This window comes from Hemiscyllium ocellatum, chromosome 24 (assembly GCF_020745735.1).
Source record: "Hemiscyllium ocellatum isolate sHemOce1 chromosome 24, sHemOce1.pat.X.cur, whole genome shotgun sequence".
Lineage (NCBI taxonomy): Eukaryota > Metazoa > Chordata > Chondrichthyes > Orectolobiformes > Hemiscylliidae > Hemiscyllium > Hemiscyllium ocellatum.
Genome location: NC_083424.1, coordinates 16,086,805 through 16,108,506, shown reverse-complemented (window position 1 = coordinate 16,108,506; position 21,702 = coordinate 16,086,805). Strand labels below are relative to the sequence as shown.

General features: G+C 40.0%; 1 protein-coding gene across 1 annotated transcript in view; it reads right to left on the bottom strand.

The window, feature by feature from the left end:
- Positions 1-21,702, bottom strand: part of ptpn11a (protein tyrosine phosphatase non-receptor type 11a) — a 59,929-nt gene that overhangs the window by 12,692 nt on the left and 25,535 nt on the right. The window contains exons 7-14 of the mRNA XM_060843512.1: positions 20,308-20,404; positions 19,713-19,792; positions 15,572-15,730; positions 9,141-9,272; positions 8,865-9,019; positions 3,277-3,344; positions 2,751-2,902; positions 778-893 (exon numbers count right to left, since the gene is read on the bottom strand). Coding sequence (XP_060699495.1) covers positions 778-893; positions 2,751-2,902; positions 3,277-3,344; positions 8,865-9,019; positions 9,141-9,272; positions 15,572-15,730; positions 19,713-19,792; positions 20,308-20,404 — 959 coding nt within the window. The remainder of the gene's footprint in view (positions 1-777; positions 894-2,750; positions 2,903-3,276; positions 3,345-8,864; positions 9,020-9,140; positions 9,273-15,571; positions 15,731-19,712; positions 19,793-20,307; positions 20,405-21,702) is intronic.

The following is a 21,702-nucleotide window of genomic DNA, read 5'->3' as shown; positions in this document are numbered from 1 at the left end:
CACTTAGAGCATTTCTTATTTCTAGCCCCAAATGTCATTGATACAGCATATAAGTCTGGAAAGCAGATGAAGATTGCACTCTGTTCCTTTCTACATCGCCCCCTTTTTCACAGCAGCCAGTTGTTATATCCTGAGATTTCAATGTCCAGCCACATTGACAGTTGCTATGTAACTTAAGTACTAAGTGTGGGGTCAGGATTCTGAGGGAAGGATGGCAGCAATAAGGTTAAAATACAAACTCAAAAGGCACAAAGTACAGCCCCCTTTACCTCAAACCCAGGCACCTTATAATGCATCACACAGCATTATCTTTTTTCCTTTAATTAGCGGGCACCGCTGGATATTGCCTATTCCTAATTGTCCAGAAAGCAGATATGAGTCAACCATATTGCTGTGGTTTGGAGTCACAGGTAGGCCAGACTAGGCAAGGATGACAGATTTCCTTCACCAAAAAAAAACCCATCTAGTTCATTAATGATTAAATCAACAGAAACTTGGTCTGGAGTCCTGGGTTGCTGGCACAGTTACATTACCAGATTGCCATTGACTCCCCTTCTCTAATCTTTATGATGATTTTGTGACCACCTATGATGATAAACTTGAGGCCACCTCAAATTCATTTTCCCCATTCCTGCAGTCAGCACTATAAAAATAAACCACCCAAATCTGGCCACTAGTAAACCTCCAATAACTGAGAGAAAAGCATTAAGATGTACATAAATTACACTATTACTGTAAAGCTGGAAATATTGTTAAATTATGGTGAAATGTACTTACTCTGTGCATGCTGGATTAGGTGTGCAGGGTGGGAAAGGGCTCTGGTCTCCTCCACATGTTAGGTCTGATAAGGAATATTTGATGTTTGTGTATTCACGGCCTTTAATCTTGCTTTTCTGGAACAGTTGGGGATCTTGTTAGAATGCTCATGCTTGACACAAGAATTTATTCAAATATGGAGTTATTTGAGGAAAAATATAATTTTTCTGATATTACTCCTCAAAAAAAAGTCTCTTCCTTCCTTACTCACAAAGCCAACTCTATACACCACATGCTCCTTAATGCATAATTATGGAATAAAGCATCTCACATGCACTACACTGGCCTCAGGACCAGGAGTATGCTACTCAGGCCATCCTACAATTCAAACCAAAAAGGCCTATCTACAATCTGACACCACATTAAGTTGTAAAGAAGAAGGAGGCTGCAAAAAGACAGATAGGTTGAGTGAGTGGGGAAGATGTGAGAAGAAAAAAAATGTAAAATTACCTACTTTGGCAGGAAGAATTAAAAGACAATACCTAAATAGTGAGAGATTTCAGAGCTTTAAGCTGCAGAAGGATTTGGGTGTCTTTGTGCATAACTCAAACAAGGTTATTTGGCAGTCACAGCACGTTATTAGAAATCATGAGGAACTGAATACCAAAGAGGGAGTTATAGAGGGCATTGACGTGACTGCATCTGGAGAATTGTGTACAATATCAATCACCATATCTATCAAAAGGAAATAATTTGGAAGCAGTACAGAGAAGTTTTACGCAATCAAAATCTGGAATGGTAAGATTTTCTTTACGAGAATGATGTTGGTTAGGCTTGGCTTGCATTCATAGAACATAGAACAAAAAATACAGCGCAGTACAGGCCCTTTGGCCCTCGATGTTGTGCCGATCCAAGCCCACCTAACCTACACTAGCCCACTATCCTCCATATGCCTATCCAATGCCCATTTAAATGCCCATAAAGAGGAAGAGTCCATCACTGCTACTGGCAGGGCATTCCATGAACTCACGACTCGAAATGAACTCACTTAAGTTCAGAATAGCAAGTGGTGATGATTAAATCATACAAGATCCTGGGAGGTCCTGACAGAGTATATGTGCAGAGGTGGTTTCTGGTTATGGGAGAATGTAAAACTAGGGGTCACTGTTTAAAAATCAAGGCATGCACATTTAAAATCAATTTAGGTGAATTGTTTTCTCAGAGATTCACATGTCTTTAAAACTCTTCTTGAAAAGGTAGAAGCAGAGAACTTGAACATTTTTAAGGCAGAGAAAACTTTTTAGGCACAGAAACAGGTTCTTGTTATGCAAGGGTGTGAAAGGATGAAAAACAGATTTGAGATTACAATCAGTTGTAAATGTAACCAGTGAAACCAGCCTGAACCTTTCATCAATATGTATAAGTGACCACACACTAATATACATATTAGTACGCATCCCTATTAGCACATTTCTCAGCAGGAACCATTAGGGAATAACCAGCAGCAGAAACCCTGGCTGAACTTTTCCATAACAGTGAACTGAAATAAACCATATTATACTTTCAGCCATCACAGCAAAGACCCGCTAAGATCTTGTATCTGTACTGCTTTTGGTTTGAATAACACCATTTGTGGTGAGTTGTCAGAGACATTTTCCCTATTCAGTGGAAATTTATAAATCTTTAACACCATTGTGGAATCTCAGCAAGGGTTTCTCTTTTGTTCTTAATCAGGATTTTCCAATGGACATATGAAACGTATTCAGGTTTTCACACGTAACAAAAGACTATCAAACCACCTTATTCACCCAATCTCTCTTCCCAAACACATGTTGGATAGAATGGTTCTCTCTCATTGGTGGAACTCATAATTGAATGGTTCTACCCAATTTGTTATTATAATGAACAATTATCTGTAAACAGCATTAAGAGAGTCATTTATAGAACAGAACATATTAAACATAGCGTTACTATGTGGTTCACTGGATACATACCTGCTCCTCCTCGATGCGACGCTGCAGGGTTTCAATATAGTGCTGAACAGCCATGTAAATGAACCTGTATTGGGCCTCAGTTTGAACCATCCCAGAACGCTGAGACCGTACCATCTGGATACTCTTTGGAACATCAATATCACAGTCCACACCTATAGTGCAGAAACCCATATTACACATTGACCCCACTGAAGAACCACTCAAATATTACATTTACAAATCATAATACAGACAGTATAATATTCACACAAACAATCCATACGCAACCATATTTAAAGAGTTACCTCAAAAACTGTTCCAAATTCTTTTAACACCTTTCGGTGTATAAGTAAGTGATAAGTGTTCAAAAAAAATAATGTCAGCCATGCACCCCCCCTTTGATTTTGCATTCATGATTCACACTGCACGAAAGGAGCTATTTAATTTTATATTTAAATTTTATTTATCACAATTCAAAACTACAAAATTTCTACACCAGTAGAAAAGAATGTGTGGAAATGTACAGGCAATTGAGGCTTGTACTCACCTTTCTCTCTGATTATGTCAATTAGAATGTCAATCACAATAAAGGTCCCTGTACGCCCAATCCCTGCACTGTTGGAAAACAATCATTTTTAAGATACAGCTTAAGGATTAGTTAAGAAAAAGTTAAAACTTCAACCAACTGGATTTCAGAGATGAAAATTTGCAATTAAACACAGGGTACATTTAACTGGTATCAGGGCTATAGATTACTGCTCAAACAGGAAAAGCTTCACTGTGACTTCAGAGCTTGGTGCTTACAACAAATGCATAAAATAAGAACCCTTACTTCCCATTGCCAGCTTTTTTTATGATTAATGAGCAAAGAGGGATATTCACAGTTTAGGAGGGCTAACAGTGAGTGAGCAGAAAAGGGTGGAGTGAATAGAGGAGTGGTCAAGAGAGAAAATAAAGAGAGTGGGTACCCATTGTTAACTCTGTTGGAAAGAATATGGAAAGGCAAACAGAATTGATCTCAGAAACAAACGTCTATTTGTTTATATAATCTGCTGGTATAATTTCAATAAGGCTGCTCCCTTCAGATATAATTTGCCAATGGCCTCAGTACTCAAAGTTACATCTTCAGGACAGGAAAGAAATTACATGGAAAATGGTTTTAAAAAGTATATCAATCACCTGTCCTCTTTCCCCAATTATTCCAGAAAAATTATACTTTGATTTCTTCAGCCAAAACCACATTGAAAAGAAACACTACTTTTATGATTAGTAGGTTTTCTATATTTAGGTCAGGACAGCTGAGGGAGTTTGCAAGAAAATTTGCAGCAGAAAATTATTTTGCATGGTCAAAAACCCCAAAATATTTGAGGAAAAAAATCCACATCAATATCCAAGACAGAGGTAAGGTTAACTTGCCCCAAATCTACCCGTGAGAATTTCTAAGCTGGCTGCTATAAGCAGGCATATTTAGCTTAGGGGAATCTGGGAATATGAGATGACTGTGGACATACACTTTGCTCTGCTGCTGTCTCAATCAAGCTCAAAATAAAAAGGCCAAGATGTGGGCGCTTTAGACAATACTGATGTATTATTTTAAAACTAATGAACTGGCAGGTGACAAAGGACCTTTAAAAACCACTACAGGATATTTAAAGTTTTGTAAATTAGGCAGCTGTGGAGCAGCAATTGGAGCATTTTGTGCCATAAAGCAGCCACCTGCTTCACACGGAGACTGAAGCTTCAAGCCAATTAATTGTAGACTATTCTAAAATAGCTACAAGCTACTTTTTATAACAGGAACTTGACGAAGTCATTACAGCCAAAACCTGGGATCGAGACAGTTGGCCTCCAACAACTACGTTATCTTCCTTTGTGCTAAACGTCCCTCTAGTTGGTGGACAGCTTCCCCACAGATATCCACTTTAATTGCGCTCCTTAATGATATACCTGGTCATTCAGTCTTTTGCTTATGCTTGCACTAAGTCCATAACAAGGTCCGGAACCAAGTGATCCTGGGAGAACCCAAAAATTGGGACTATTTATGGGTAAGTGTCACACTTGATAGAAGGTGCTGTCAACAGTGCCATCACAGAGTGTAGGCTGAAGAAAAAAGGACTTGACCAAACTGGATTTGGCCAGTTTTTGATTTTTTGCATACAGGACATACTTGTGCAATTTCCTACATTGTATCATAGATGCCAGAGTCAGAGCTGTACTGGAATTAAAGGATTAAAGATGAAGCTAGCTGTGGAGCCAAGTTGTCAGCCCAGCTGACAGGGAGTCTTTTAGGGGCCACAGCCTTTTCTGCATCAAGTATGACCTTGCATTTTTTGATATGTGAAGTGATTGGATTGGCTGAAGATTGGAATGTAATGTAACATTTGTCCATGAGGTGATAAACCGTAATTCTGGTCTGTACTTACTTTAGCAGCTCAGCCAAATTAGGGTACTCACTGCTCTCGAGGACCACAAACAAGGCAAAAAAGTGCTGCAGCCAATTTCATAAATGTACACAGAGGTCGATAAATGAAAGATGCTTTGAAATGACTTAAACAGGAGAACAGTGAGGAATATGAAAGTTTTTATTTTCTTGACAGAAGTAAAAAAAAAGTACCTGCATGTGAAACAAACTGAATGACCTAACAAAGTGTTACGGTAAATTTTCCTTTGTCTAATATTGCAAGCGTAAAACAGGGAAGTCATTCAGCTGAGCCTTCTATGGAAACTTACCATCTTCACCCTCAGTATCTTGTTTCTAGAACTGTTGCAGAGTTTACAATCAAACTATTCTTCCGACAATAGTATGCCAAGTAATAATCAGAGTGGAGAATGGCTATTATCAATTCTGAACTTATCATAAATTTCACATTTGTCCCCTCGTCTTGCAGTTGTATATCAATTTAAGATTGTGTATTGGATTAACTGGTTAATCCTGGATGCAAGACCACTTCATTAAACTCATTAGGTTATTTTGGTTTAACCTTTTCTAATTACAATTGGCACCAACAGAACATAGTCTTGTGCCTCTTTACTGCATTACTTACGAAGATTGAATATTTACTTCAGGCGGTAAAGCGCAAGGAAAATGTAAGGCTTGGACGTGTTATACAGTCTCAACATGACAGCATCAGCTTTAAACCCTGATCTGGCAATATAGCTCAGTATTGTTTGTTTTGTTAATTGCTGATGGGTAACAATTGAACTTGCCAAGTCTTGGTTTACTAATGCTCCCAGGTCTCCCTTTTGTTTCTCCCCCAAATAGTCCAACACCATAACACTTAAATAATGAGTACTTGGCAGCAAAATCTGTAGCAAAAGTCTAATCAAGGAATTAAAATAGGAACACAAAAAAAGTTTAAGTTTATTTTCACTGAAAATCTTTTAATGTTTGTAGGTATTCAAATGGTGTTTTTTTTAAAAAAGACCAAGACTTGTAGATAATTAGACAATAGAGCAGGAACTGTAACTGAAAAAAATCAACTAAGCTTGTATTGCATTGTATAATAGTAGAATGTAAGCTCCAACATCCATTTTGTCACTGTATCGGACCATTGTTCATTCAGTTTTACTGCAAACCAGAGTAATCTTCCAACTCAAATGGAAGGATTTAATTTGATTTAATCTGAATGAGCTGGAGTAGCAGGAAGTGTGTTTAATATGGTTTCAATGACATTGGAAAATGACAGCGTTGAAGTTTTTTTGGTGGGGTGGGGGTGGGGTAGTCCAGGAGAGCGAGCTTGAGAGACATCAAAAATTGCAAAATAAAAACTCAGTAAGGATTTCAGCTCTCAAGAGGCATGCTATTGCATCAGGACAGCTTTTGACTGTGTTCTGATGAAAAAGTGAAATATTGTGGCTTTAGTGTTAATGCTCCCATGTGAATAACAACCCACTCGATATACTGGAATCAATGTGTAGCCTTGAGATTGTATTTGATGAGCAGTTAACACAAGATAGGGCTTTGAGGTCAGAGTATAAAATCTAAATGCAACTAAGTAGCTTCAGTAAGGGGAAATGCACAAAGTATATTTTTTTTTACAGTGTGGAAACAGGCCCTTCGGCCCAACAAGTCCACACCGACCCGCCGAAGCGCAACCTACCCATACCCCCACATTTACCCCTTACCTAACACTACGGGCAATTTAGCTTAGCCAATTCACCTGACCCGCACATCTTTGGACTGTGGGAGGAAACCGGAGCACCCAGAGGAAACCCACGCAGACACGGGGAGAACGTGCAAACTCCACACAGTCAGTCGCCTGAGTGGGGAATTGAACCCGGGTCTACAGGCGCTGTGAGGCAACAGTGCTAACCACTGTGCCACCGTGCCGCCGTAAAAACGCCGTATAATGGCTGGATCTCTCAAGACAGGAAGAGGCTGACAACTGAGGGGCAACTTCATCTACAGAGAGGGTGGACTGTGTATGAAATGAGCCACCAGAGGAAGTGGCAGAGGCAGGTACAATCACAGCACTTTGAAAACATTTGGACATGTACATGGAATAGGAAGAGGTTAGAGGAATATGGGTCAAACCTGGGCAAATGGAATGAGTTAAGTTTGGGATACCTGGTCTGCAGGAACAAGTTGGACCGAAGGGTTGGTTTCCTTGCTGCATGACTATGAATACTTTTTACCTTTCCGGTTTCAAATCCTTAAATTTTCAGGATGGCAACGTGTAACTAGTATACTGCCACAGGGATTAGTCTCAATTATTTACAAGGCTAATTAATGACTTGGATGATGAAAATGAATATACTATTGCCAAGTTTGTGGATGACAAAAATAGTTTGGAAAGCAAGTGATGTGTATAACACAAACAGATGGATATAGAAAGGTTAGGTGAGTGGGCAAGAACTTAGATGGGTAATAATATGGGGATTGAGGTTATACACTGATAGTACAAAACAGAGGAGTGGATTATTATTTAAATACTGTAAAATTACAATAGAGGGGGATTTGGACTCCATGTACATGAATCACAAATTTCAGGAGGTAATAAGGAAGGCAAAATAGCTTTTCTTTAAAGAGTATTAAAACAGGGAGGAAGTCTTGCTAAAACTATACAACATTAGTCACACCACACTGGTACACATGAACAGTTTGGTGTAATCAATTAAAAGGGAAGATACACTGCATTGGAAGCAGTCACTTCAGACAAGGTTCACCTGGTAGAGTTCAGATACAAAGGAATATTCTTATGCAGAGAGGGTGAATACATTGAGCTTCTACTAATTGGAACTTAGAAGAATGAGAGAAAACCTGAATGAAGCATACAAGATTCACACGAGATCTTAGGGGGTATGACAAGAAAGATGCAGGAAAGTTGTCCTCTTGTGGGAATGCCCAGACCCAGAGGACATTATCTCAGATCAAAACTTGGCCCATTTAAAAACAGAGATGAGAACGATTTTTCGTTTGGGGTGGGTAGAGAATATGTGGAATTCTTTACCATAGAAGCACGCCATTAAGTATATTCAAGGCTGAGATAAACAGATTGTTAATATTTAAGGGAATTAAGGGTTATGGGGATAAGGCAGGAACATTGAGTTGAGTATCATCAGATCAGCCATGATCTCATTGAAGGCAGTGTAGACTAGATGGTCTGAATGGCCTGCCTACTTACTCTCACACACACACACACACACACACACACACACACACACACACACACACACACACGTGTTGTGGCCTTCAGACCAGAGAGAGGAAAGCTTCCTCCAGTCCATCAACCAATGAGCCAAACATTTCAACTCAAGTCAAATGGTAAGAGGCAAGGCACACAGCGTCCCAAATCATTAACTCTGATGTGCTTTCTATAATAAACACTGCCAATTTAGTGACAAAGAGGGGATTGGAGATTCACACAATACTAATGGAACTGCAACTTTCTTACACTATATTAAACGTTTTACATTCAGCAGAAAAGCACAGTTGCATCCCAATCAAACATGAAAAGAATGGACTAACCCACAGATTAATTATCAAAAATAATTATATCAATGCCTTTTCATGCATTGCAAAGTAGCAGCATTAAATTATCTGTGCAGTTTCAGACAGGACTCCTGTCAAAAGGATCAATATTCATGTATTACAGGAGTTAATTCCACTACTCCAAACTCAATCTGTTCTCTTACCTGCAATGAACAACAATTGGCCCAGTTTCTGGGATGTTCTCCTGTTTCATATTTACTTCTTCCAGAAAATCTAGAACACCACCCGGATCACTGGGAACACCGTGATCTGGCCACGTTTTGAAATGATATTGCCACACAGTCCTTTCAGTGCATCCCTAAAAACAGATTTACGTTCATATTATAAACTGGGAAATGATGTTTCCAATATTTTGAAGTGAATAGATCTAGGAGCAGGAAACACACCTGCACTCCCCCACTTTGTACATCTACTCTTACCTGTCCTACTTTAGAGAGTTTGAGCTCCCTCAAGATATAATCATGTGCCGGACTCTCTCGTACATTCCTGACACGCATACCACCATATTCCTTCAAGGACATTTCATCTGGCCAGTATTTCACACATTTGCTCTGAAATAGATGTATTTGGGTAAAGTTTACTTCATGCATTTGGACATACAACCTTTGCAAATGGCACTAAAAGGAGTGGTAGAACAATCAGCCCCAATTTATCTAAAGTTAGATTCACAGTTCAGAGCTTAGCCTATTTTTTATGTCCGCTGTGCGCGCATAGGTACACATTTCATAACCATAGTTTTTACTTTATGCTTTGAATATTTAGCTATTTTCCCTTAAAAGCATTTTTCTTTCAGCAATCAGTCCCTGGTGCAATAATTTCCACGCTCCAACAACCATCCGCACAAAGATATTTCTCTCAATTTCTCTTCCTACTCAGAGGGAAACATTTAAGCTGACAGTTCTTCATCAGAGATTTCAGAGAACATTGTCTTTTCCTTTTCACTGTCCAAACTAGTTTGATAAACCTCTTAAATCATCCCTTTGCCTTCACTGCTCCAGTGGAAACAACATGCACTTCAACACATTACATTTAGAAAAACATCAAGGTGCTCACTGAGGCATGATAAAACAAAAAGGTCAGTGAAGCAAATATTGCCTATCTTTCCAGTCTCTCTTCAATTCACAAAGCTTAGAAAATGATCACGTATACAAGTTTATCATGGTTTCTCATGCTTGTGTCAGTGCAATCCAAAACTAAACTTCAATAAAAGGTAACTTTTTTTCATTTAGTTGAGGTTTCTTACACAATTAATTAACACCTGATAGATTAGGTTTTGAGAACAGCCCAATTTGGTGAGCTATGTGAAATATTAGCCTTTTTATTTTAAGATGCTCACCAGCATATGGGCATATAACACATTCTCAAATCAGCCAAGTTTTCTTTAAAATCAATTGCCCACAGTCTCCAAGTGGTGGGGAGATATGAAATTAACAATGCCTTATGCTGAGCCAGAGATTGGAGCTTGGCAGGAAAAGAGCCAAGAAGCAACGAATGGCAGTCAAGAAGTGGCTTTGGACTTTGGGACAGAGGTAGGGGAGAAAAAGGAGGAAAAATTAAGTTAGGAAGTGGAGAATAACATTAAATAAAGAGACAGGAGTTGCAGAACAGACACTGAGGTCTGAGTAGAGAGACAACCATAGTCGACAGAAAAAGTCGCAGCCTTAACTGCATCCTAGGTTTTATAATCAGTATACATATCGATACATGTGCTTTAGGAAAGTTGTGATCTTTTCATGTGACAGGGACATTGGGTCTTTCTCGGACCTTTCTGCTTGAGATCTGTGGCATGTAACAGTGGTGGTTTCAAAAATAAATGCTCAGACCACTAAAATACAGAAAAAAAGAACTTGAACAAAATTTAATGACACTTTTAAATTTTGTAATTGTGTTGGAAACATCTTAATTTACTATTGCTTTTCTTACTAGTTGTTCTTTTGACTACTGTTAAGAGTTTGACATAATTGGCAAGTTTCCTTCCTATTTGTCCATTAGCACCTTGTTCCCTTGCAATTGCAAGTGGCTGAATTCTTTATTCTTACCAGGACATGGGCATTGTGAGCAAGGCTGACATTTATTGTGCATTGCCAATTGCCCTTGAACTAATTGTATTCAAGGACATTAGTGAACCGAACAGGTTTTTACAACAACGGTTACATTAGACCAGCTTATTTTTAAATCCAGACTTTATTGAATTCAAATTTTACTATCTGCCATTGAGAGTTCTGAATCCAAGTCCCAAAATAGTTTTGTTGCTGCAGACTTGATGAGCTGAAGGGTCTCTTCCATACTGAATGACCATTAGCTTCGAATTCTGCATTAATTAGGCGAGTGATGTTACCATGCCTCACCACCTGCTCTTGAAAGATAGCAAAAAGATATAGCTAAGCCAATGAAATGCAAATGTCATGTACAAGTGATAACAAGGACACTCAAACAGATTGAGAAAAAGCTACATTTGAGTCAGTAGCATAAGGTGATGCAAAAGTTATGAACTAAAGAGATTCTATTGTCTATCAAAATGAGTTGAATTCAATGAGTTTGGCATTAACCAAACTATGGTCTTGTTTTCCATTTTCTGATCCTCCCTGCTCCACCATCAAGCATTCAGCTGCTCAGGAAACACTCCTGAACATATATTAGCAAAAACAAACTTGGGTAATATTAGAATTCTAATTGGCATAAAGCTGAAACACTTGCTAAGTATCAAAGATACTTCATTCTGTGTCCAGTGATATTAAAAAATAACCATGAGCCAAGCAATAAGTTAGATTTGATTAGATTTCCTACAGTGTGGAAACAGGCCCTTCGGCCCAACAAGTTCAGACCAACCCTCCGAAGAGTAACCCACCCAGACCCATTTCCCTCTGACTAATGTACCTAACACTATGGGGCAATTTAGCATGGCCAATTCACCTGACCTGCACATCTCTGGACAGTAGGAAGAAACCAGATCACCGGAGGAAACCCACACAGACATGGGGAGAATGGCAATTGTCTCTGTGGAGTTTGCTCAGAGGTTGGAATCGAATCTGGACCCTGGTGCTGTGAGGCAGCAGTGCTAAGCACTGAGCCACCATGCCACCCATAAATCTCAAGAAAAAAAAATTTACAATTGATTTTTCTGTTAGCTCTACTGTCAATTCATCACCATCACACTCACGACAAAAGTGTCTCCTTACTGGCAGTAAGATATTACAAGTTATTGATAGATGCTTGGAGATTACAAACCCTCTAAAAGAACAACTTGAGCTAGCATATATAGGGTTAATATATAGGGATAGCATATATAGGGTTGAAAATGTGTTGCTGGAAAAGCACAGCAGGTCAGGCAGCATCCAAGAAGCAGGAAAATCGACATTTCGGGTATGAGCCCTTCTTCAGGAATGAGGAAGGTGTGCCAAGCAGGCTAAGATAAAAGGTAGAGAGGAGGGACTTGGGGGAGGGGCATTGGAAATGCGATAGGTGGAAGGAGGTTAAGGTGAGGGTGATAGGCCGGAGTGAGGGTGGGGGCGGAGAGGTCAGGAAGAAGATTGCAGGTTAGGAAGGTGGTGCTGAGTTCGAGGGTTGGGACAGAGACAAGGTGGGGGGAGGGGAAATGAGGAAACTGGAGAAATCGGAGTTCATCCCTTGTGGTTGGAGGGTTCCTAGGCGGAAGGTGAGGCACTTTTCCTCCAGCCGTCGTGTTGCTATGGTCTGGAGATGGAGGAGTCCAAGGACCTGCATGCCCTTGGTGGAGTGGGAGGGGAAGTTGAAGTGTTGAGCCACGGGCGGTTGGGTTGATTGGTTTGGGTGTCCCAGAGATGTTCTCTGAAATGTTCCGCAAGTAGGCGGCCTGTCTCCTCAATATAGAGGAGGCAGTAAATGGTGTGTGTGGAGGTGCAGGTGAATTTGTGGCGGACATGGAAGGATCCCTTGGGGCCTTGGAGAGAAGTAAGGGAGGAGGTGTGGGCGCAAGTTTTGCATTTCTTGCGGTTGCAGGGAAAGGTGCCGGGAGTGGATGTTGGGTTGGTGGGGGGTGTGGACCTGACAAAGGAGTCACGGAGGGAGTGGTCTTTTTGGAACGCTGATTGGGGAGGGGAGGGAAATATATCCCTGGTGGTGGGGTCCGTTTGGAGGTGGTAGAAATGACGAAGGATGATACGATGTATATGGAGGTTGTGGGGTGGTAGGTGAGGACCAGTGGGGTTCTGTCCTGGTGGCGATTGGAGGGGCGGGGCTCAAGGGTGGAGGAGCAGGAAGTGGAGGAGATGCAGTGGAGAGCATCGTCAATCACGTCTGGGGGGAAATTGCAGTCTTTGAAGGAGGCCATCTGGGTTGTTCGGTATTGGAACTGGTCCTCCTGGGAGCAGATGCGGCGGAGACAAAGGAATTGGGAATATGGAATGGCGTTTTTACAGGGGGCAGGGTGGGAGGAGGTGTAGTCTAGGTAGCTATGGGAGTCGGTCTGTTTATAGTAAATGTCTGTGTTGATTCGGTCACCAGAGATAGAAATGGAAAGGTCTAGGAAGGGGACGGAGGAGTTTTAGACGGTCCAGGTAAATTTGAGGTCGGGGTGGAAGGTGTTGGTAAAGTGGATGAACTGTTCAACCTCCTTGTGGGAGCACGAGGCAGCGCTGATACAGTCATCATGTAGCGGAGGAAAAGGTGGGGGGTGGTGCCAGTGTAGCTGCGGTTGGTCCTCCTGGGAGCAAACTACACTGGGAGCAGCTACCCTGGCACCACCCCCCACCTTTTCCTTCGCTACATCAATGACTGTATCGGCGCTGCCTCGTGCTCCCACAAGGAGGTTGAATAGTTCATCCACTTTACCTTCCACCCCGACCTCAAACTCACCTGCACCTCCACACACACCATTTACTGCATCTGCTGCACTCCTCTAGGAACCCTCCAACCACAAGGGATGAACTCCGATTTCTCCAGTTTCCTCATTTCCCCTCCCCCCCACCTTGTCTCAGTCCCAACCCTCGAACTCAGCACCACCTTCCTAACCTTCAATCTTCTTCCTGGCCTCTCCGTCCCCACCCCCACTCCGGCCTATCACCCTCACCATAACCTCCTTCCACCTAATCGCATTTCCAATGCTCCTCCCCACCTTTTATCTTAGCCTGCTGGGCACACTCTCCACATTCCTGAAGAAGGGCTTATGCCTGAAACGTCGATTCTCCGGCTCCTTGGTCGCTGTCTGACCTGCTGCACTTTTCCAGCAACACATTTTCAGCTCTGATCTCCAGCGTCTGCAGTCCTCACTTTCTCATAGCATATATAGGGTTAATATATAGGGATAGGATATATATGGTTAATATATAGGGTTAATGAATCCCATCTTACCTGCCCAAATCTGAATTTTCTGAATTGCCCAAAAAACACGTAACTAAATTTCAGCCTTTAGTTCTGTCCCTACTTTGGCGTGTAAATAGCAAAGGTACTTGAGAAAGTGAAGCCTAGACCTGGTGTCTTTCTCCCTGACTGCACTTTCTCCTGTCCATGTTAATGACTTCATCCCTAGAAGCAATGCATGTTCCTGTAAATGCAATGCAAAAATAGTACAACTGCATCAATTTGTGATTCACTAGGATTTGTCTGCCAATGAAGACAGCTCTGCTAATTGTTATTTTACCGTCTGTAGTTTACCCACTGCTCAGGTGATCAGAGCACTGAACTCTTTCAGAAAAATGGTTTTACTTTCCATGCACCCCAACCATACAAATCATCCAATGAATTATTCTATGACCCAAAATTTACCCAAAACTGACATTTATCTGCAAAATTATATTCATCTTTGCTGCTTTGAGATTCCATGATCACTAAATCATAGAATCCTTAGAGCGTGGAAGGTGGCCATTCGGCCTATAATCGATCCTCCAATCCCCACTCCGATCCATCCCACTTCCTTATCCCTATAACCCTGCATTTCCCATGCCTAACCCACCTAACCTGCAGAACTTTGGACTGTGGGAGGAAACCCACACTGACATGGGGAAAATGTGCAAACTTTACCCAAGGATGGAATCGAACCCAGGTCCACTAACCACTGAGCCACCATGCTGCCTGGGATAGTGGGAGGAGCCAAATGCCTCGACAGTTTACTAATGAGTAATTAACCAGATTATCATAGCAGTAGCAAAAATGTGACATGAAAAATGTAGTTCAATTTCATATCAGAAAAGATTTTTGGCTTTTATTTAATGATAACTGTGATGTACTAGGATAATTTCCTAGTCACCCATTGATTGAGTATATACTCAACGTCATTCACTGCAAAATGAAATCGACATCTTGGACTCCACAAAAAAGAAACTAAGTTCCATTGAGAATCAGAAGTCAATATATTATCTGCAACATGAATACTTTTATAATATCATAAGCAGGCAATATGGAATACATGACAGTTTACTTTTAGAAAATTAAACGGACAAGATGAGTGTTCATATGGAAATCAAGCAGATGCAATTTCAACAACATGTCACTCAGCAAATAGTTCTACCTCAGCCAGCTAGGTCAGTATGTGGCAAATCTTGCTCCAAATTAGTAGGTATAAACTGAATTAAGGTGAATTCAAGGTTGTCTGTAACACACACTCTGTACTAGCCTAATGTCTATCTTCCGAGTTGCTAATAGATAACAAAGAGAATCAATATAATAGATGTGAAAAATGCAGCAGTAAAATGTAGAGGTAACTTACTGTACTTGATGCAGCTTATATACTTGCCAGAAGGAGGAATATATTAAAAAAATAGCGATTTTGACGTCTCCAACACCCCACTCAATGGTCTGGTCCTCGGGATTTTAAAAGGTTAACCACACTCCACTGTGACAGCTAACAATAAATCTTGTATTTAATTAAACTTACTTTTCCTCGTTCCACTTCTTTTGTAGTCATGACTATTACACTTGAGTTTTCTTGAAAAACCATCCTCCAGAAGTCATTCACCGTGTTCTGCAAACAGCCCTGCGTAGCAATGTAACTCTTCTTTGGTTTTGTAGTGGTTCGATTGCTTTCAATGTCATGCTGAGTTAAACAGATGAATACGATGTATTAACGAGTCAGTCCTGATTTACAGCTCTGTTTGATTAAAGAGCAAGAGTCACCAGCACGATTCTATTATTTTGTAAGATCAGTTACAAAAATCAAGATTTGTTTAATGGGGTTCTATGCTGCACACGTCCACCTGAGAAGACAGTAATTTTATTTCAAAGGCTTTCTGACAATGCAAATTAAAGCCAAATTAAAGTGACTGGGGATCAACAGTAAGAAAGTGAAGAAAAGATTTGATGAAGAATATATTAAATATTTTGCCTATGTAAGATGAAATCGCAACTGTCATGTGCTTAGGAGCTGATTAGTGTTCAAAAGTACACTTTAAAGAATTATCTTATGCGATTAGTATATCACAAATGTTTCTAGACAATTAGTTAATTGAGCTGTGCTTGTTCAAGTAAATAGTATTTCTACACAAACAGCCAACAAGTGGTTAGCGACTTGGCTGTCAATGTTGGTTCAGGGAAAGGTTTGGCCAGGGCACAATGCCATAGCATCGTTCTCCCATGGACCCCCCCCCCCCCCCTCCCAGATAAAGCTTTTTGCTTCACCATTGTCAAACATGTAGCCCGAAACTTCAAAATGTTCTTGCAAAACATCCATGCTTATTTTGTTCTTTAAAATCCAGCCTCGTTACCAAGTTCTAGTTCAGCCCTCCAGTTCTCCTACGTTGGCACAGCAACCATTTTCCTTGCATGTCCCTGAAGGGATTTGAGATTTTTTCTAAGATAGGAATGCTGGAATTTGCATTTGCTTTTGTATACTGTAAAACTAAACAAAGTCATCTGCACATCTTAGGGAACATCAATTCAAACATTATTTCTTTTGAACTGCATTGTTGGCCATTGTTGTATTTATCCTACCAGATATCTGAATTTTTCCAACAAGACTCCAAGTCTCCAAAGAGTCATAAACAATTTGCTATTGATGTTAAGACATTTGAGAGAACACTATCGAAAAATCTGAATAAAATTGAAGTCAAGAGGAATTGCATGGCACAGCGGTAGGTAGAACTTTCCACTGGCTGGAATTATGTCTAACAAAAAGGAAGATAATCATGATTGATGGAGGCTAATCATCTCAACCCAGCATATCGTTGCAGATATTCCACACTTCATTAGGTGGCCTTCATTCCAACATCCCAATATCAGAAATTGGGATGTTTGCTGTTGGTTACAGTATTCAATCCAACTATTCAGATTCATTAATACCATTTACAGAAGGAAACCCACTGCCCGTAACTGCTCTGGCTGACACCTGACTCCAGACACACAGCAATGGATTGAGTCTTAACTGACCTTTGAGCAATAAATGTTGGCCACCCCCAGAGATGCCCACATCCCACCACTGAGTCTGAAAATAAATCAGATAATGAAGTAGTTTGTACCCACATACAGTGAGACTTGGACAAATTCAGGCTAGGTTGACATTTGAGCTTTACAGGTGCTAGACAGTGGCTATCTCAGTCTCGAACTATTCTGACCTCATCATTTATTGGTATTAGAACACGCTCTTCACCATTAACAGGGCAGAAATCAAAATTATGCAAAGGTGAGTAGTAGGTTTAGGTGACTGGTGAGAATATAAAGATATTAGAGAATAATTAAAGGGTTGATTTGGAGAAATAAATCAGAATAAGTGAGACTACCTAGAATTTTTAAAAACAGATACAAGTTTTTACAGGTATCTACAAAGGAAAAAAGATAAAGTTAATGATGGTCCTCTAAAGAGTGAGAATGGGAAGTTAAGAACGAATAAAAAAAGGAAGATGAAGTGAAAAAATATTTTGCTGTCTTTTCTACAGAGTATATTAAAACATCCTAGTAATAACTCTAAATCAGGTGGTGGGCAGAAGAGAGGAAATTGATGAAATTAGAAGGTAAACAGTAAGGAACAAACTGATGGAGTTGAAGGTTGACAAGTCGCTGGGTGCTGGGGGACTTCAACCTATGGCCTTAGGAGGTGGCCAAAGGGATGATAGACACTTTAGTGTTAGTTTCCAAAATTTTCAGAATCCTGGAAAGATTTCACCAGTCTGGAATGTACTAAATATAACCCCTCTGTTCACGAGGATGGCAAGAAGCAGAAAACGATAAGCCAGTTGGGCTCAATGTTTGCCAAGGGAAAGGCATGCAAACTAATTGTAAAAAAGGTTTAGTTTAGTATTTGGAAAATTTCAAGACAACCAGAAATAGTCAGCATGGTTTTGGGAAAGGGAAATCAGGTTAAATCAAGTTGTATAAGTTTTTGTTTGGAAGGGATAACATGCAGAGTGGATAAAGGGAGCCTGTTCACATTTGACAAAGAATCACATCAGATTTTATTGTGTAATGTAGAAACAAATGGCGCAGAGATTAATATACTAGCATAGATAGAAGATTGGCTGGCAAAAAATATCAGTATACTTAGAAAGGAGTCTTTTCTTTAATTGGCAGGACATGGCAACTGGTGCCCCACAAGATACTGCTGAGAACACAAGATGTAATAAGAGCAGAAATACACCATTTAGCCCATCAAATCTGCTCATTCAATGAGATCATGGCTGGTCTGAAGACCCTCAACTCCACTTTCCTGCCTTTCCCCGATAACCCGGATTCTCTTAATGATTAAAATTGGTTTGTCTCAGCCTTGATAAACTCACTGATCTAACCTCTACAGCCCCATACTGTAAATAATTCCACACATTTGCTACCCTCAGGAGAAATTCCTCATCTGTTTTAAGTGAGTGATCCTTTACTCTGAGGTTATGTTCTCTGATCCGAATGGAAACAACTGCTCAGCACCCTAAGAATTTTTGTAGGTTTTAATAAAGTCACCTCTCATGCTTCTAAACTCTAGTCAGTATAGGGCCACTACTCAATCTCTCCTCATAAGAGAATTCCCTCCATTGTCAGCATCAACCTAGAGAACATTCTCCGGCAAGCTGCCTTCAATGTCTGTATATCCCGTTTCTTGGATAAGGGAACTAAAACTGTACAGTGTTTTACCATATATGGTTTTGGCAAGTTTTATCCTTGATTCATATCCATCACCTCAAACATTTACCCCCAGCCCCACTTGGCACTGTTGCTATCGTGTGCACCATCAACAAAATGCATTGAAAAACTCACCAAGGCTTCTTCAGCAGCACCTGTCAAACCTGAGACCTCTACCTCCTATCAAAACAGGGTGCATAACAACATCACCACCTTCAAAATCGTCTAAGGTCGATACCATTCTGACTCGATAATCTTTTGCCATTCTTTCATCTTTAGGTCAAAAGCCTGAATTTCTCTACCTAACAGCATTCTGGAGAAATACACCACAAGCTCACTACTTCTTTCACCAGGGCAAATGGATATGGATAATAAATGCTCTGTGAAAAAATAATGAAAAGATTACATTGAATGCCTTTTGAAAATACAAATATATCTCAACCACTGCACCTCTAATTTTTCCAGATCAGTTAAACATGATTACCGGTTAACAATACCATGTCTGCAGCTCAATTCTAATTATCCTTAAAAGATTCACTAATTTGATCCAAATGAATGCATTCTAAGAGTCTGCCGTAACTAGTGACAAATTAACCAATCTATATTATGCAACCTATCCTGGTCTCCATAATGAAAAGAGCCATTACATTGATTATTCTCCAGCATTATTTGCATCTTTAAGGAGGATTAGAAAAATGGCAGTCATTTATTTGATCTAAGGTGCTCAAGTTCAAGACCAGATTATGTATCTGCTGACTTCGGCATTTTTTAAAAGAATCTTTATCCAGTGAACTACTACTAAAACAACAATTCAAACACTCACTCTCATATGTTACCATCTACCATTTGTAAACACTGATGGAAAAAGTTATTTCCCCCTCAATCCAACTGAGGTGTCATCCAACTTCTACATTTTTAAAAACATTAAATGTTTGATGTAAATTCTAAGTTAAGCTACATGCTGATTAAATACTTACCATTATGAAATTGGCATTGATGTAATCGGAACCAGATTCAGTCACATCTCCATCGTGTAGGACTACTCGGGTGTGATCAACTAGAAGGAAGAAATTATTGATATTTAATGAGGAATGGCATAAAAATTTGAGAGACAACTTAGAGAATTAAAATGGAATGATTTTCCCTCTCTCAACTGTAGCTTCAAAGACTAAAAAGGTCAGTTACCATAGTCTTAGACTATAGGACTGCTCTCCCAAAACAGAGACACCGACTAGTAGTGACTTAACCCAAGGGTCAAGGCAAGGGGAGAAGCTGAGGAGGAATGTCCCTTATGGTAACCCTCAGCCAGTGCAAAAATTGAACACATGCTGTTGGTGTCACTGTGTCACAAATTAGTCACTTAGCCTTCAAAGGATTACTATGTTCGCCATTGCCTGCGAAGATAATTAACAAGACAGCCTTGGTAGAAAGGCTGTCCACAACAGAAAGCTAACTGGCTTAGATTGGCAATTACACAATGGTGGACAAAGTTAGCAGTCACAAGATATGTCACTAATGCAACTAGCACAAATAGTAGAGGAGGAAATAAAACTACATAATGTCAATACTTACAGGGCAGAATGTTCTTGTAGCGATTCTTGTTTTTATTTTCTGCTCGCTGTCCTTCCTTTCGACTGTAGAGAAGTTTACACTCTTGTTGTTGTAGTGTCTGGAACAGAATAGATTCAGGTCGAACAGCCAAAAATTTAAATAATTTATGATAACCAAACCACAATTGACCATAACAACCTTCCATGATCAGGCATTAAAAACATGCAGCTACATTTTTGTTCACTATTAAAGGAACCCTGCATCCTTTAGAATGCTAAATCATTGCGATTCCCTGTACAAACTGGACTGTACAGAAATGTTCACTTGGGGCATGCGGAGCATGGCATCGAACGTTAATGGAACAAATCCAGAAATATAGAGTGGAGAGAAAAAGAATAAAGATCAGGTGATAAAAATTATTGAGTTTTAAAATTATAGGACTTTAGAAATTGAGCCCAAGAGTTCATTTCAGTAAAATCATCAACTATGGCAGATTGACTGCACTACTGCTAGACTCAGGGAAATGGATTGGCAGGAATGTAGATAGTTTGACAGAGGATAACAGCTGGCTGTCATTCATAAGTCACTCAAGGGATTGTTGAACTGACAGAATGCTCAGAACATTGATGATCTTGAACTCAAAACATCTGTGTTCTCTGTAATGTCATCCAAAACACACATTAGAAAAAAATTGACCTTTAGAAAAATGCACACACAGCAGGACCCAAGTGCATGCAGCACGGCCCAATGCATTAAAGAAAATAATGGAAATACAAAATCTGGCCAGCACAAGTCAATACAAAGAGAAATGTCCTCATTCAGAATCATGAAGGATTGTGCACTCAAAATATTCATCTTTTATTTCTGCTACAGGTCCCACCATGTGCAGTAATTCCTGTGTTTTTGTTTTTTTTTTCAGATTTTATTCTGCTCCATTTTCAAATTTCTAGGAATTACATATTCAAAGTTCTGCGCCACAATATTGCAGGAGCTGAAATAAAATGAATATATTTGGCAGTGAATAATTAAAAAAATAATTGTACATTGAAAAATATTTAATTTTACTTGACACATATTCACCTGTGAGATTTCCTAGAGGGCATAGGTTTAGAGTGAGAGGGGAAAGACATGAAAGAGACCTAAGGGGCAACTTTTTCACGCAGAGGGTGGTACGTGTACGGAATGAGCTGCCAGAGGAAGTGGTGGAGGCTGGTACAATTGCAACATTTAAAAGGCATTTGGATGGGTATATGAATAGGAAAGGGTTTGGAAGGTACTGGCAGGTGGGACTAGATTGGGTTGGGATATCTGATCGGCATGGACAGGTTGGACAGAAGGGTCTGTTTCCATGCTGTATATCTCTATGACTATGACTGGTTAGAAAGAATTATTAACGTGCTGAATTCCTCCCCTTTC